The 13,879-nt window shown below is 44.6% G+C and overlaps 1 protein-coding gene across 1 annotated transcript in view; it reads right to left on the bottom strand.

Annotated features, from left to right (window-relative positions):
* Positions 1 to 560: 560 nt before the first annotated feature.
* LOC137370286 (serine/threonine-protein kinase DCLK3-like) overlaps positions 561 to 13,879 on the bottom strand; it is an 85,339-nt gene continuing 72,020 nt past the window's right edge. Inside the window, exons 4-5 of the mRNA XM_068032664.1 lie at positions 7,308 to 7,475; positions 561 to 775 (exon numbers count right to left, since the gene is read on the bottom strand). Of these exons, the coding sequence (XP_067888765.1) occupies positions 561 to 775; positions 7,308 to 7,475 (383 nt within the window). The remainder of the gene's footprint in view (positions 776 to 7,307; positions 7,476 to 13,879) is intronic.

Consider the following 13,879-nt stretch of genomic DNA (forward strand, 5'->3'; position numbering starts at 1 on the left):
GGTGGGGAGTATTGGAGGTAATGATGCTGGCTTGATGGAACAACTGGTCTTTTTATCTGCTATTTTCAATTTGCTTAAATGCCCTGAAATATAATAGACTGCATTTCCCTATCTTAAATATTCTTAAAATGCTTCCTCCTGCATATGGTTTAATCTGTTTTACACCATCAGTTCCATGCACTCCAGAAGTGAGGGGAGAGGCCAGTTTCAACCCAGTTCTGATAAAAGGTCACAGACTTGAAACGTTAACTCTGTTTCTCTCTCCACAGATGCTGCCAGATCTGCTGAGTATTTCCAGCACTTTCTGTTTTTATTTCAACCCATGCGTGCCTCAGTTTGGCTGAAAATTTGCATGAGTAGGCAAGGGATCTCCCCTCCCACTACTATTAACAATACTAAATACAGCCGTGTCTAAAATTACAGCATTGTCACAAGTTCAATGGTTCAATGGTTTCATATATAGCATCTATTTCTTTTGGCTAGTCCAGATACATTCATTTATGAAAATCAAATGCTTGTAGTCAATTGTGCCTTTGTTAGAAGCTGGGCACTTTAGAGTTTCAGTCATCAGATGCTGGCTCTACGAAAGAGTTCAGAATCTCACGACGATGGCAGCTCCTGAAATGTTGCCCGATGTTCATACTTACTTCCCTCTGCAAGTTGTGGCTGTTCCTTTTGGCTGCTGACCAAATCCAAGCATGCTGGAGGACTTGCTGTGCGGTGTACCGATTTCTGGGGTTCACCACCAGAAGCTTGCTCACAAGATCCTTAGCACCTGACCAAAGCAGACCACGAAATAAACAATCATCCAAATCGTGTCATCTACCACTGAAGCACTAGCACAAAACCCAATGACATAAGGCGACAATTTTGGAAGGTAGCTTTTCCAGTTGCGGACTCCTGAAGTGGAGTCGGCCTGCCTGGAGCATATATTGAGCGCAGAGCTCACAGTTTCCATTCTTTGATGTATTTGCTACCTATAACTTGTAATAGCAGATAAGTACTCATTTGTTAACTGGTGTCAGCTTGGCTCAGTTGGGAGACACTCATCTCTAAATCAGAAAATTATGAGTTCAGGCCTCACTATGGACTTGAACATACAATGTAAAAAAACATTTGCGTATGCTACAGAAGGATCGTTGCATTGTCAGATTTTGCATTTTCACAATTGACATTTTCAGATAGCACATTAAACCAACACCCTATCTTCCCCCTCAGGAAGGCATAAAACATCCAGTGACACTTTGAAGAAGAGCACAACAAGATTACAATCTTGTAGAATTGTCCGTGATTTGATTATAATACCCTGCAGTTGAAACTCATTAATAAACTAACTGGTGAAACAAGTACAGAAAAGCATCTATTACAGATTTCAAGTTGGCTACTTGACAGAAAGGCTACATAGTTTTCAAGTTGCTACTACCTATCATTTTACATCGAGAAAAAGGATACCAGCTGGCAAGTTTAGACTAGGATATTGGCAGGCACTGACCGTACAAGGTTAGACTAGGATATTGGCCGGCACTGACTGTACAAGGTTAGACTAGGATGTTGGCCGGTACAGACTGTACAAGGTTAGACTAGGATATTGGCTGGTACTGACTGTGCAAGGTTAGACTAGGATATTGGCCAGCACTGACTGTACAAGGTTAGACTAGGATATTGGCTGGCACTGACTGTACAAGGTTAGACTTGGATATTGGCCGGCACTGACTGTACAAGGTTAGACTAGGATATTGGCTGGCACTGACTGTACAAGGTTAGACTAGGATATTGGCCAGCACTGACTGTACAAGGTTAGACTAGGATATTGGCTGGCACTGACTAATACACTGTTAGACTAGGATATTAGGCAGCACTGACTACAAGGTTAGACTATCATATTGGGTGGCACTGATTGGACTAGGATTGTGGTCAGCACTGACTGTGCATGGCTGGAGTATGATACTGGCAGCCACAGCATGTACACAGCTAAACTAACCTATTGGCTGTGACTGAATTTGCATGGCTCGACTAGGACACTGGTCGTCATTGACTGTACATGTTGGAGATCAATGCTGATTGGTAATGATGGTACAGGCTGGAATAGATTACTGGCATGCACTGATTGTACATGGCTGAAGTAGGAAATATAGCACCACTGCCTGTACATGTTAGACTAAGATATTGGTCGATACTGAGCCTACACAGGTGAACTAGGATATCGGCTGCCACTGACTGTGCATGGCTAGACGAGGGTGCTCTCTGGGACTGACTGTGCACATTGGACTAGGATATTAGTCAGCAGCGAATGTACACAGCTGGACTAGGAAACTGGCCACCACTCAGTGTACACGGCTAGACTAGAATATTGGCTGGCACTGACTGTACATGGCTAGATAGGATATTGGCCGGCACTGACTGTTGTTATGCTTGGAAGGAGCCGTGATGAAATAAACAATGCACTGGAGGAATTATAACAGTAAAAAGTCAACTGATTGAGGGATAAATATTGGCCAATTTGGAGAAAATCCCTGCTCTTCTTCAAATAGTTCCATTGGGATCTTTTATGTCCACCGTGCTGAACACCACTTGGACTTCAATGTCCATCACCAAGAATGGTACGGTAGCTACTGACCGAGCTGGCCAAGTCCTGAAGAACATAGCTGCCAGACTTCTCCTACATCAGGCAGTGAGGGAGCCAACAAGAGGGAAAAACTTACTTGACCTCACCAATCTCCCTGTCACAGATGCATCTGTCCATGACAGTATTGGTAGGAGTTGATCAATTGGCAAACATCCATTCACCAAACTCAGGAAGAAGGAGACAGTCTGTGATCCACAACTGTTTTATTCTCAATCCAGTACAAATACCAGTTTCCACTCTTCCCTTCTGGACTAACAACCTGTCCAGAAGTAACTCCCTCCTGACAGGGGGGGAGTGGAGTGGGGGGACCCAGCCATTAAATACAAGCTGCAATGAGCATCATCTGCTCTCTATTAACTCTGATGTAAGTCCTGGTTAGTTAAAGGGACCAGCATTTTCAACATTGTCAGGAGTGACTACCACACAGGGTGGCGCAGTGGTTAGCACTGCAGCCTCACAGCTCCAGCGACCTGGGTTCAGTTCTGGGTACTGCCTGTGTGGACTTTGCAAGTTCTCCCTGTGACTGTGTGGGTTTCTGCCGGGTGCTCTGGTTTCCTCCCACAGCCAAAGACTTGCAGGTTGATAGGTAAATTGGCCATTGTAAATTGCCCCTAGTGTAGTTAGGTGGTAGGAGAATGGTGGGGATGTGCACAGACTCAGTGGGCTGAAGGGCCTGTTTCAGTGCTGTATCTCTCTATAACACAGTCCTTGTGGAGACGCAGTCCCTTCTTCACATTGAGGATACCCTCCATTGTGTTGTGTGGCACTACCATTATTCTACATGGGATAGAATCAGAACAGATCTAGCAGTTCAAAACTGGGTATCCATGAGGTGCTGTGGGCCATCAACAGCAGAATTGTTTTCAACCACAATCTGTAACCTCATGGCCCAGCATATCCCTCACTCTACAATTACCATCAAGCTGGGGGATTGTTACGAAAGTGCTTCCATATTTTTGTTAAATCTTGAGGACTTGTGTTTTAAAACTGAAAAATGGATTCCATAGATGCTGGACTTTTTTTTTTAAAAGGGGTCATCAGAAGGTCTTTTGGACTTGGTTTGTAATCAACCCTTACTGGAAGTTACCTGTTTTCAGATAAGTATCCAACAGGAACTTTTTGGCTTGGGAAAGATGTTTACAGGGAAGTGACAGGTTAAGGTTTTTAGAGGTCAGGAGGCTTGGCTCTTGAGATATGGTTTTAGTTTTGCTTTGACAGTCAGTTGGCGTATGGACAGTGTTTGGAAGGAGTTTAAAAATCAACCTGAAGGACAAAACCCCAGTTCAGCCTGTTCCATTTCTTTGAAAAGCCTTTTCCATCTTTTGGCGTAGCTCTTAGAAGCGAGTGTAAGAAATTGAAAAATTGATTATGCATTCCTCCTGAAAGGCCTGCCTGAAACCCCAGGTGCCACATTTCTCCTGAGATGCTAGAAAAACATGCCGGATAAATACTCAACGCCGCCTGAACGAATTGCTCCAGAAAAGGATCCCTGTGACCCATGACCGTATATCTGGACGTCACAAACCAAAAAGGGGCAACTGACATCTTTCCATATCTTCTCTTTTTTTCTTCAAGAATTTGCAAGTATTTGACCCAAGTATTCTTTTTTGTCTTTTCTTTGTAACAGAGCTCTAAACAGAAAATCTCTTTATTTGTCGGTTAACTGGTGAGTGTGTATGTATGTGTATGTGTGAGATGCTGAGGTAAAAAGGGAACTTTAATTTTTCAATCTGTGTGTTAATGCTTTGCTTCGTTACTGGGTATGTCTTGTTTTATAATAAACTGATAATTTTGTTGTTTATTAAAGAAACCTGGTAGGTGTATTTTATTCTGGGATAAAGAGTAGAATATATGATTGACCATATCGGTAACTGAGTAAAAATTTAAATATATGTTGTGACCTGAAGAGAAGTGGAACTAGAAAAATCAGTGCACTCCTCCCGCCTTGGTCATAACAGGATCAACCCTGGTTCAATGAGGAGTGCAGAAGGGCATGCCAGGGGCAGCACCAGGCATACCTAAAAATGAGATGCCAAGCTGGTGAAGCGACAACACAGAACTACTTGCATGCTAAATAGTGGAAGCAGCATGTGATAGACAAACAAAGCGATCCCGCAACCAATGGATCAGATCTAAGCTCTGCAGTCCTGCCACATCCAGTCATGAATGGTGGTGGACAATTAACTAACTGGAGAAGGAGGCTCCACAAACAACCCCATTCTCAGTGATGGGGCAGCCCATCACATCAGTGCAAAAGACATAGCTGAAGCATTTGCATCCACCTTCAGCCAGAAGTGCCAAGTGAATGATACATCTTGGCTTCCTCTTGAGGTCCCCAGCATCACAGATGTCAGTCTTCGGCCAATTCAATTCACTCCACGTGATATCAAGAAATGGCTGAAGACACTGGATACAGCAAAGGCTATGGGCCCTGACAACATCCCAGCTGTAGTACTGAAGACTTGTACTCCAGAACTAGCTGCACACCTAGCTAAGCTGTTCCAGTACAGCTACAACACTGGCATCTACCCGATAATGTGGAAAATTGCCCAGGTATGCCCTGTCCACTAAACGCGGAACAAATCCAACTTGGCCAATCACCGCCCATCAGTCTACTCCCAATCATCAGCAAAGTGATGGAAGCTGTCGTTGACAGTGCTATCAAGCAGCACTTGCTCAGCAATAACCTGCTCACCGGTGCTCAGTTTGGTTTCCGTCAGGACCACTTGGCTCCTGACCTCGTTACAGCCTTGTTCCAAACATGAACAAAAGAGCTGAACTCCAGAGGTGAGGTGAGAGTGACTGCCCTTGACATCAAGGCAGCATTTGACTGAGTATGGTATCAAGCAGCCCTATCAAATTTGAAATCAACGGTAATCAAAGGGAAAACTCTCCAATGGCTGGAATCATACATAGTGCAAAGGAAGATGGCTGTGGTTGTTGGAGGCCAATCATGTCAGCCCCAGGACATCACGACAGAAGTTCCTCAGAGTAGTGTCCTAGGCCTAACCATCTTCAGCTAATTCATCAATGACTTTCCCTCCATCATAAGGTCAGAAGTGATGATTGTACAGTGTTCAGTTCCATTCACAACTTCTCAGATACTGAAGCAGCCCATGTCCACATGCAGCAAGTCCTGGACAACTTTCACACTTGGGCTGATAAGTGGCAAGTAACATCCGCACCACACAAGTGCCAGGCAATGACCATCTCCAAAAAGAGAGAATCTAACCATCTCCCCTTGATGTTCAACGGCATTACCATTGCTGAATCTCCCACCATCAACATCTTGGGAGTTTCCATTGACCAGAAAATTAACTGGACCAGACATATAAATACTGCAGCTACAAGAGCAGGTCAGAGGCTGGGAATTCTGCACCTCCTGACTCCCCAAAGCCTGTCCACCATCTACAAGGCACAAGTTAGGAGTGTGATGGAATACTATCCACTTGCCTGGATGGGTGCAGCTCCAACAACACTCAAGAAGCTCAACACCATCTAGAACAAAGTAGCCCACTTGATCAACACCCCATCCACCACCGACGCACAGTGGCAGCAGTATGTACCATCTACAAGATGCACTGCAGCAACTCGCCAAGGCTCCTTTGACAGCACCTTCCAAATCTACCTACCTCTGCCACCTAAAAGGACAAGGGCAGCCAATGCACGGGAACACCACCACCTGCAAGTTCCCCTCCAAGCCACACCCCATCCTGACTTGGAAGTACATCGCCTTTCCTTCATTGCCACTGGGTCAAAATCCTGGAACTCCCTCCTTAACAGCACTGTGGGTGTATCTACACCACATGGACTGTAGTGGTTCAAGAAGGTAGCTCACCATCACCTTCTCAAGGGCAATTAGGGATGAGCAATAAATGCTGACTTTGCCAGCGATGTTCACATCCCATGAATGAATGAGAAAAACAACCTGAGAGGGCTGATAGGGCCTCAGTTTAACTCCTCATTGAGGAAACAATAATCTGACAGTGCAGAATTCAATGAGTACTGCTATGAAATGTCAGCTAAGGTTATGTGCTTAACTAACTAGAGTGGGGATTCAACCCATGATCTTGTGACTAAGAGCCAAGAACACTAACACTAAGCCAATGCTGGCTTCTGAAGGTGCGGAAAGCATTATTTTCCCAAAATCAGAGCATGTGTTATTATCAAAAACTAGAGATATGCACATATTAATGGAAGGGGATTTAAACATTATTGGAGTGAAATTCAACATAGGCAGGAGTATAAAACTTGGCTTCCGTGATATGTAAATTCAGGCGGGAGGTACAATGGAGGCTGATATACCACTGCCAGTTTTGTACTCTTGCCAAAATTGAATTTCACCCTCTATATGTTGCCCTGAGGTTCCATGATACTCATCTAAGCTTCCCAGCACACAAACTTTACACAGCCCTGCCACAGTGGCATAGAATTCCAAATCTTCCGCTGAGGGAGGGGCAAGAATTAAACTCCATTTTCCCATGCTGCTAAGTTCAGCAATAATAGTGCCAGTTCGACATACTTTGTTGGTGTAAAGGTAGTAACCAGAAAAAATAACATAGAAGCAACTCTTGTCATTAATCTGCATTACGGCTTCAAATTGCAGACAAAATATCTGTGAACTCAGTGCCATTCCGCTGATTACACCAACTATCCACAGCCTGAAATAAATAAAGCTCACCATCAGAAATACTGTCCCAATATGGAGAGAGGAATTCATATTCGCCAAGTTGGATGATTTCAAATAACTCTTCTTGGTCTCGCTCCAGACTGCGAAATGGAGGAAAGCCACACAGCAGGATATACAGGATCACACCAGTGGCCCACATATCCACCTCTAACCCATAACCTATCAAAAGAATAAGACCAAATGTTAAAGTCAGTGTGAACTAGCATTGCTCACTATGCAACAGTTACACAGATTCTAACTGTGGTTGGGGGCTCTAGCAATAATTTATTGAACTGAGCATCGCAAAGAGGAGGAAGGTGACGGGGAGAGCTCCTCTGTTTGGTATTTTAGTGTAATGGTAAACGTATGCAATAAGAACACATGCTATAAATGTGACGACAGTAAGTATAACTTACTACCCCAAAATGACATCAGAATCTTAAAATCATAGCCTTGAGTAAAGTTGTGTGTATCAAAAAAGTAAATAAATGGTTAAGTGGACATATTGGTCAATATTCCACGAGCTTCTTTGTACCTGTGCACTAGCTTTTAGTGCACAATCACTGAATGTTAGTGTACATGTACAAAAAGTAATCCAAATCAAAAATAATGAATTACAAGGGCGAGGAAGTAATGCTTCAGTTGTACAGAGCCTTGGTCATTCCCCATCTGCAGTAATGCATTTGGTTTTGTGCACAGCACTCAGGAAGGATATACTTGCCTTGGAAGAGGTACAGTGCAGATTTACCAGAATGGTACTTAAAGGGTTAAATATTCAGCTGGGTTGCATAAACTTGGCTTGAGTTTAGAAGGTTGAGGGGAAATCTAATTGAGGTCCTTAAAATGTAAAGAGGTTTGATGGAGTGGATACAGAAAAACTGTTCCCTCTGGTGGAGGAATCCAGAACAAGAGGGCATTGTCTTAAAATTAAAGCTTAAATTAAGCCATTTAGCAGTGGAATCAAGAAGCACTATTTCACATAATGGGCACTGGAAGTTTGGAACTCTCTCCACCCAAAGGTTGTGGATACTGGGTCAATTGAAATTTTTAAGACAGAGATTGATAGATTTTTGTTAGTTTCGGTGACTGCAGCTTGGATAGCAACGGAGGTGCGTGAACGGGCTTACAGCTGTGAAGTCAATTTCAGCGTAAGTTTAAAAGTGAATTCCCTTTTGTTTTCGGAGGACCAGGGGAGTGCTGGGTAAGGAAAAAGGTATATATTTGTGTGGTGGCTGTACCCGAGACACTACACGTGTAGTGTCTCCCACCCACCCTCCTCCTCTAACCAAAAAAAAAGGACTCTGGTGTGTTGATAAGGTAAGCTTTTTATTTAGGAAGTTCTGTCCGTTGGATTGCTAACCTAACGAGTTTTGACTTTTTGTTTTTTTTTGGTTTTTCAGTAGATTTGTTGGGAATTTGGAATAGTGGGAATGGAGGTTAAGGCAGTTGTATGTTCCTCCTGCAGAATGTGGGAGGTAAGGGTCGCCAAGAGTGTCCCTGCTGACTGCATCTGTGGGAAGTGCACCCAACTCCAGCTCCTCGAGAACCGCGTTAGGGAGCTGGAGCTGGATGAACTTCGGATCATTCGGGAGGCGGAGGAGGTTATTGAGAGGAGTTATGGGGAGGTAGTCACACCTCAGGTAAAAGAAGTAGGTAGATGGGTTACCGTCAGGGGAAGGAGAGGGAACCAGCAGGCAGTGCAGGGATCCCCTGTGGCCGTTTCCCTCAACAACAGGTATACCGTTTTGGATACTGTTGCGGGGGACGACTTACCAGGGGTAAGCAATGGGGTACAGATATCTGGCACAGAGTCTGTCCCTGTTGCTCAGAAGGGAAGGGGGAAGAGGAGCAGAACATTAGTCATTGGGGACTCCATAGTTAGGGGAACAGATAGGAGGTTCTGTGGGAACGAGAGAGACTCACGGTTGGTATGTTGCCTCCCAGGTGCCAGGGTTCATGATGTCTCGGATCATGTTTTTGGGATCCTTAATGGGGAGGGGGAGCAGCCCCAAGTCGTGGTCCACATAGGCACCAACGACATAGGTAGGAAGAGAGATGGGGATTTAAGACAGAAATTTAGGGAGCTAGGGTGGAAGCTTAGAGCGAGAACAAACAGAGTTGTTATCTCTGGGTTGTTGCCCGTGCCACGTGATAGCGAAGCGAGGAATAGGGAGAGAGAGGAGTTGAACACGTGGCTGCAGGGATGGTGCAGGAGGGAGGGTTTTGGTTTCCTGGATAATTGGGGCTCTTTCTGGGGTAGGTGGGACCTCTACAAACAGGATGGTCTTCACCTGAACCAGAGGGGTACCAATATCCTGGGGGGGAGGTTTGCTAGTGCTCTTCGGGGGGGTTTAAACTAATTCAGCAGGGGAATGGGAACCTAAATTGTAGTGCCAGTGTACAGGATGTTGAGAGTAGTGAGGTCAGGGATATGGTTACAAGGACGCAAGAGGGCACTGGCAAGCAAGAACCTGGTTTAAAGTGTGTCTATTTCAACGCCAGGAGCATCCGGAATAAGGTGGGTGAGCTTGCAGCATGGGTTGGTACCTGGGATATCGATGTAGTGGCCATTTCGGAGACATGGGTAGAGCAGGGGCAGGAATGGATGTTGCAGATTCCGGGATTTAGATGTTTCAGTAAGAACAGAGAAGATGGTAAAAGAGGGGGGGGTGTGGCATTGTTAATCAAGGAGAGTATTACAGCGACAGAAAGGACGTTTGAGGACTCGTCTACTGAGGTAGTATGGGCTGAGGTTAGAAACAGGAGAGGTGAGGTTACCCTGTTGGGAGTCTTTTATAGACCTCTGAATAGTTCCAGAGATGTAGAGGAAAGGATAGCGAAGATGATTCTCGACAGGGGTGAGAGTAACAGGGTAGTTGTTATGGGGGACTTTAACTTTCCAAATATCGACTGGAAATACTATAGTTCGAGTACTTTAGATGGGTCAGTTTTTGTCCAGTGTGTGCAGGAGGGTTTTCTGACACAGTATGTAGACAGGCCAACCAGGGGCGATGCCACATTGGATTTGGTACTGGGAAATGAACCCGGCCAGGTGTTAGATTTAGATGTAGGTGAGCACTTTGGTGATAGTGATCACAATTCGGTTAGGTTTACCTTAGCGATGGGCAGGGACAGGTATATACCGCAGGGCAAGAATTATAACTGGGGGAAAGGAAATTATGATGCGATTAGGCAAGATTTAGGATGCGTAGGATGGGGAAGGAAACTGCAGGGGATGGGAACAATCGAAATGTGGAGCTTATTCAAGGAGCAGCTACTGCGTGTCCTTGATAAGTATGTACCTGTGAGGCAGGGAGGAAGTTGTCGTGCGAGGGAGCCGTGGTTTACTAAAGAAGTTGAAGCGCTTGTCAAGAGGAAGAAGAAGGCTTATGTTAGGATGAGACGTGAAGGCTCAGTTAGGGCGCTTGAGAGCTTCAAGCTAGCCAGGAAGGATCTAAAGGGAGAGCTAAGAAGAGCAAGGAGAGGACACGAGAAGTCATTGGCGGATCGGATCAGGGAAAACCCTAAGGCTTTCTATAGGTATATCAGGAATAAAAGAATGACTAGAGTTAGATTAGGGCCAATCAAGGATAGTAGTGGGAAGTTGTGTGTGGAATCAGAGGAGATAGGGGAAGTGTTAAATGAATATTTTGCGTCAGTATTTACAGTAGAGAAAGAAAATGTTGTTGAGAATACTGAGATTCAGGCTACGAGGCTAGATGGGATTGAGGTTCACAAGGAGGAGGTGTTAGCAATTTTGGAAAGTGTGAAAATAGATAAGTCCCCTGGGCCAGATGGGATTTATCCTAGGATTCTCTGGGAAGCTAGGGAGGAGATTGCAGAGCCTTTGTCCTTGATCTTTATGTCGTCATTGTCGACAGGAATAGTGCCGGAAGACTGGAGGATTGCAAATGTTGTCCCCTTGTTCAAGAAGGGGAGTAGAGACAGCCCTGGTAATTATAGACCTGTGAGCCTTACTTCGGTTGTGGGTAAAATGTTGGAGAAGGTTATAAGAGACAGGATTTATAATCATCTTGAAAAGAATAAGTACATTAGAGATAGTCAGCACGGTTTTGTGACGGGTAGGTCGTGCCTCACAAACCTTATTGAGTTTTTCGAGAAGGTGACCAAACAGGTGGATGAGGGTAAAGCAGTGGATGTGGTGTATATGGATTTCAGTAAGGCGTTTGATAAGGTTCCCCACGGTAGGCTATTGCAGAAAATACGGAAGTATGGGGTTGAAGGTGATTTAGAGCTTTGGATCAGAAATTGGCTAGCTGAAAGAAGACAGAGGGTGGTGGTTGATGGCAAATGTTCATCCTGGAGTTTAGTTACTAGTGGTGTACCGCAAGGATCTGTTTTGGGGCCACTGCTGTTTGTCATTTTTATAAATGACCTGGAAGAGGGTGTAGAAGGGTGGGTTAGTAAATTTGCAGATGACACTAAGGTCGGTGGAGTTGTGGATAGTGCCGAAGGATGTTGTAGGGTACAGAGAGACATAGATAGGCTGCAGAGCTGGGCTGAGAGATGGCAAATGGAGTTTAATGCGGAAAAGTGTGAGGTGATTCACTTTGGAAGGAGTAACAGGAATGCAGAGTACTGGGCTAATGGGAAGATTCTTGGTAGTGTAGATGAACAGAGAGATCTTGGTGTCCAGGTGCATAAATCCCTGAAGGTTGCTAACCAGGTTAATAGGGGTGTTAAGAAGGCATATGGTGTGTTAGCTTTTATTAGTAGGGGGGTCGAGTTTCGGAGCCACGAGGTCATGCTGCAGCTGTACAAAACTCTGGTGAGACCGCACCTGGAGTATTGCGTGCAGTTCTGGTCACCGCATTATAGGAAGGATGTGGAAGCTATGGAAAGGGTGCAGAGGAGATTTACTAGGATGTTGCCTGGTATGGAGGGAAGGTCTTACGAGGAAAGGCTGAGGGACTTGAGGTTGTTTTCGTTGGAGAGAAGGAGGAGGAGAGGTGACTTAATAGAGACATATAAGATAATCAGAGGGTTAGATAGGGTGGATAGTGAGCGTCTTTTTCCTCGGATGGTGATGGCAAACACGAGGGGACATAGCTTCAAGTTGAGGGGTGATAGATATAGGACAGATGTGAGAGGTAGTTTCTTTACTCAGAGAGTAGTAAGGGCGTGGAACGCCCTGCCTGCAGCAGTAGTAGATTCGCCAACTTTAAGGGCATTTAAGTGGACATTGGATAGACACATGGATGAAAATGGAATAGTGTAGGTCAGATGGTTTCACAGGTCGGCGCAACATCGAGGGCCGAAGGGCCTGTACTGCGCTGTAATGTTCTAATTCTAATTCCAAGTGTATCAAGGGATATGGATCAAATAGAATGGAGGTTCAGATCAGCCACACTCTGGCTGAATGTCAGTACATGCAGAATAGTATTGAATGGCTTACTGCCTTTCCTACGTTCCTATACATGAACACTACACATGCTGAACCTAGTTAAGACATGGCATAATCAGTGTGGGAAAGGGGAATAAAGGGAACTAGGGCTGCGGCAGACATGTGGGTTTTGGAATTTCACTCATGTAGGGGATAACCACCAATTTAGACTGTTTGGGTCAGGCAGCCTGTTTCCACATTGGAATTTCTATATAATTTTGACTCATCGTAATGCAAGTGCTTGTTGGGGGGTGTTGAGGGTTGGGGGTGGTGATGAAATTTGAGGTTAAATATAGTGCATCACCATGGACAGTCGTAATGCACTATAATCTGGAAAGATACTAGATGGTGTGGCACCAGAGACTCCCCAATCCTAGGCGTGTCTCTGAGGAAGGGAGGACTGGGAGAGGTATTTTTGGATTGCAAGTATTTTCCCCAATGAAAAATGCTGGGAATACTCAGCAGATCTGGCAGCATCTGTGGAGAGAGAAATAGAGTTAGCATATCAGGTCAATAACCTTGCATGGAACATTATTCTCTGTTTTTATTTCGGATTTCCAGCATCTGCAGTATTTTGCTTTTGTTTTTCGCAACAGCCTCAGCATAGAACAATCTTAGCTTTGCTGTCCACTGACCTTGCTCATTGTCGGTGATGCATAATGACACCAATTTGTTGGGAATATGGAAAATGATTAAAATCTATTCTATCACGTACAAACAGATTACCTGATTTTCAGTTTTAGATTTTCCTAAATTTGGGTCAAGAATGTTTTCTTCTCAGGCCAATAGCAAAACAAATTGTTTGCACTTGGAAAACTTCTGAGTTGAACTGGAAAGTCAGAGCAAGGCAAAAATGAAACACAGTGCACTCAATAAGACTGCATGATGAATGGAGTCAATTACCAGAAACCCGTAAACAGAGACGACCTGCCACCTGGTATGTGATGTGAGTCATTTTACGTTTATGTTATGGCAGAGGTGATCCTCTTCCTACCTTAACGGTTTTGTTTGGCTTGTAGTCATTTAGGTTTTGAGTTGGGTTGAGCCAGATTCTGGAATTGATATTTGGGTGGTAACTAGTAGGTGAAATCTTAAAATCTGAACCCATGAGTCCGGAGATATAATAACACATTACGGGATCAATTTTATGGTGTAGCGCTCCTGGTGTGGCAGGAGCCCA

This window comes from Heterodontus francisci, chromosome 5, assembly GCF_036365525.1.
Source record: "Heterodontus francisci isolate sHetFra1 chromosome 5, sHetFra1.hap1, whole genome shotgun sequence".
In the NCBI taxonomy this organism is placed as follows: Eukaryota; Metazoa; Chordata; class Chondrichthyes; order Heterodontiformes; family Heterodontidae; genus Heterodontus; species Heterodontus francisci.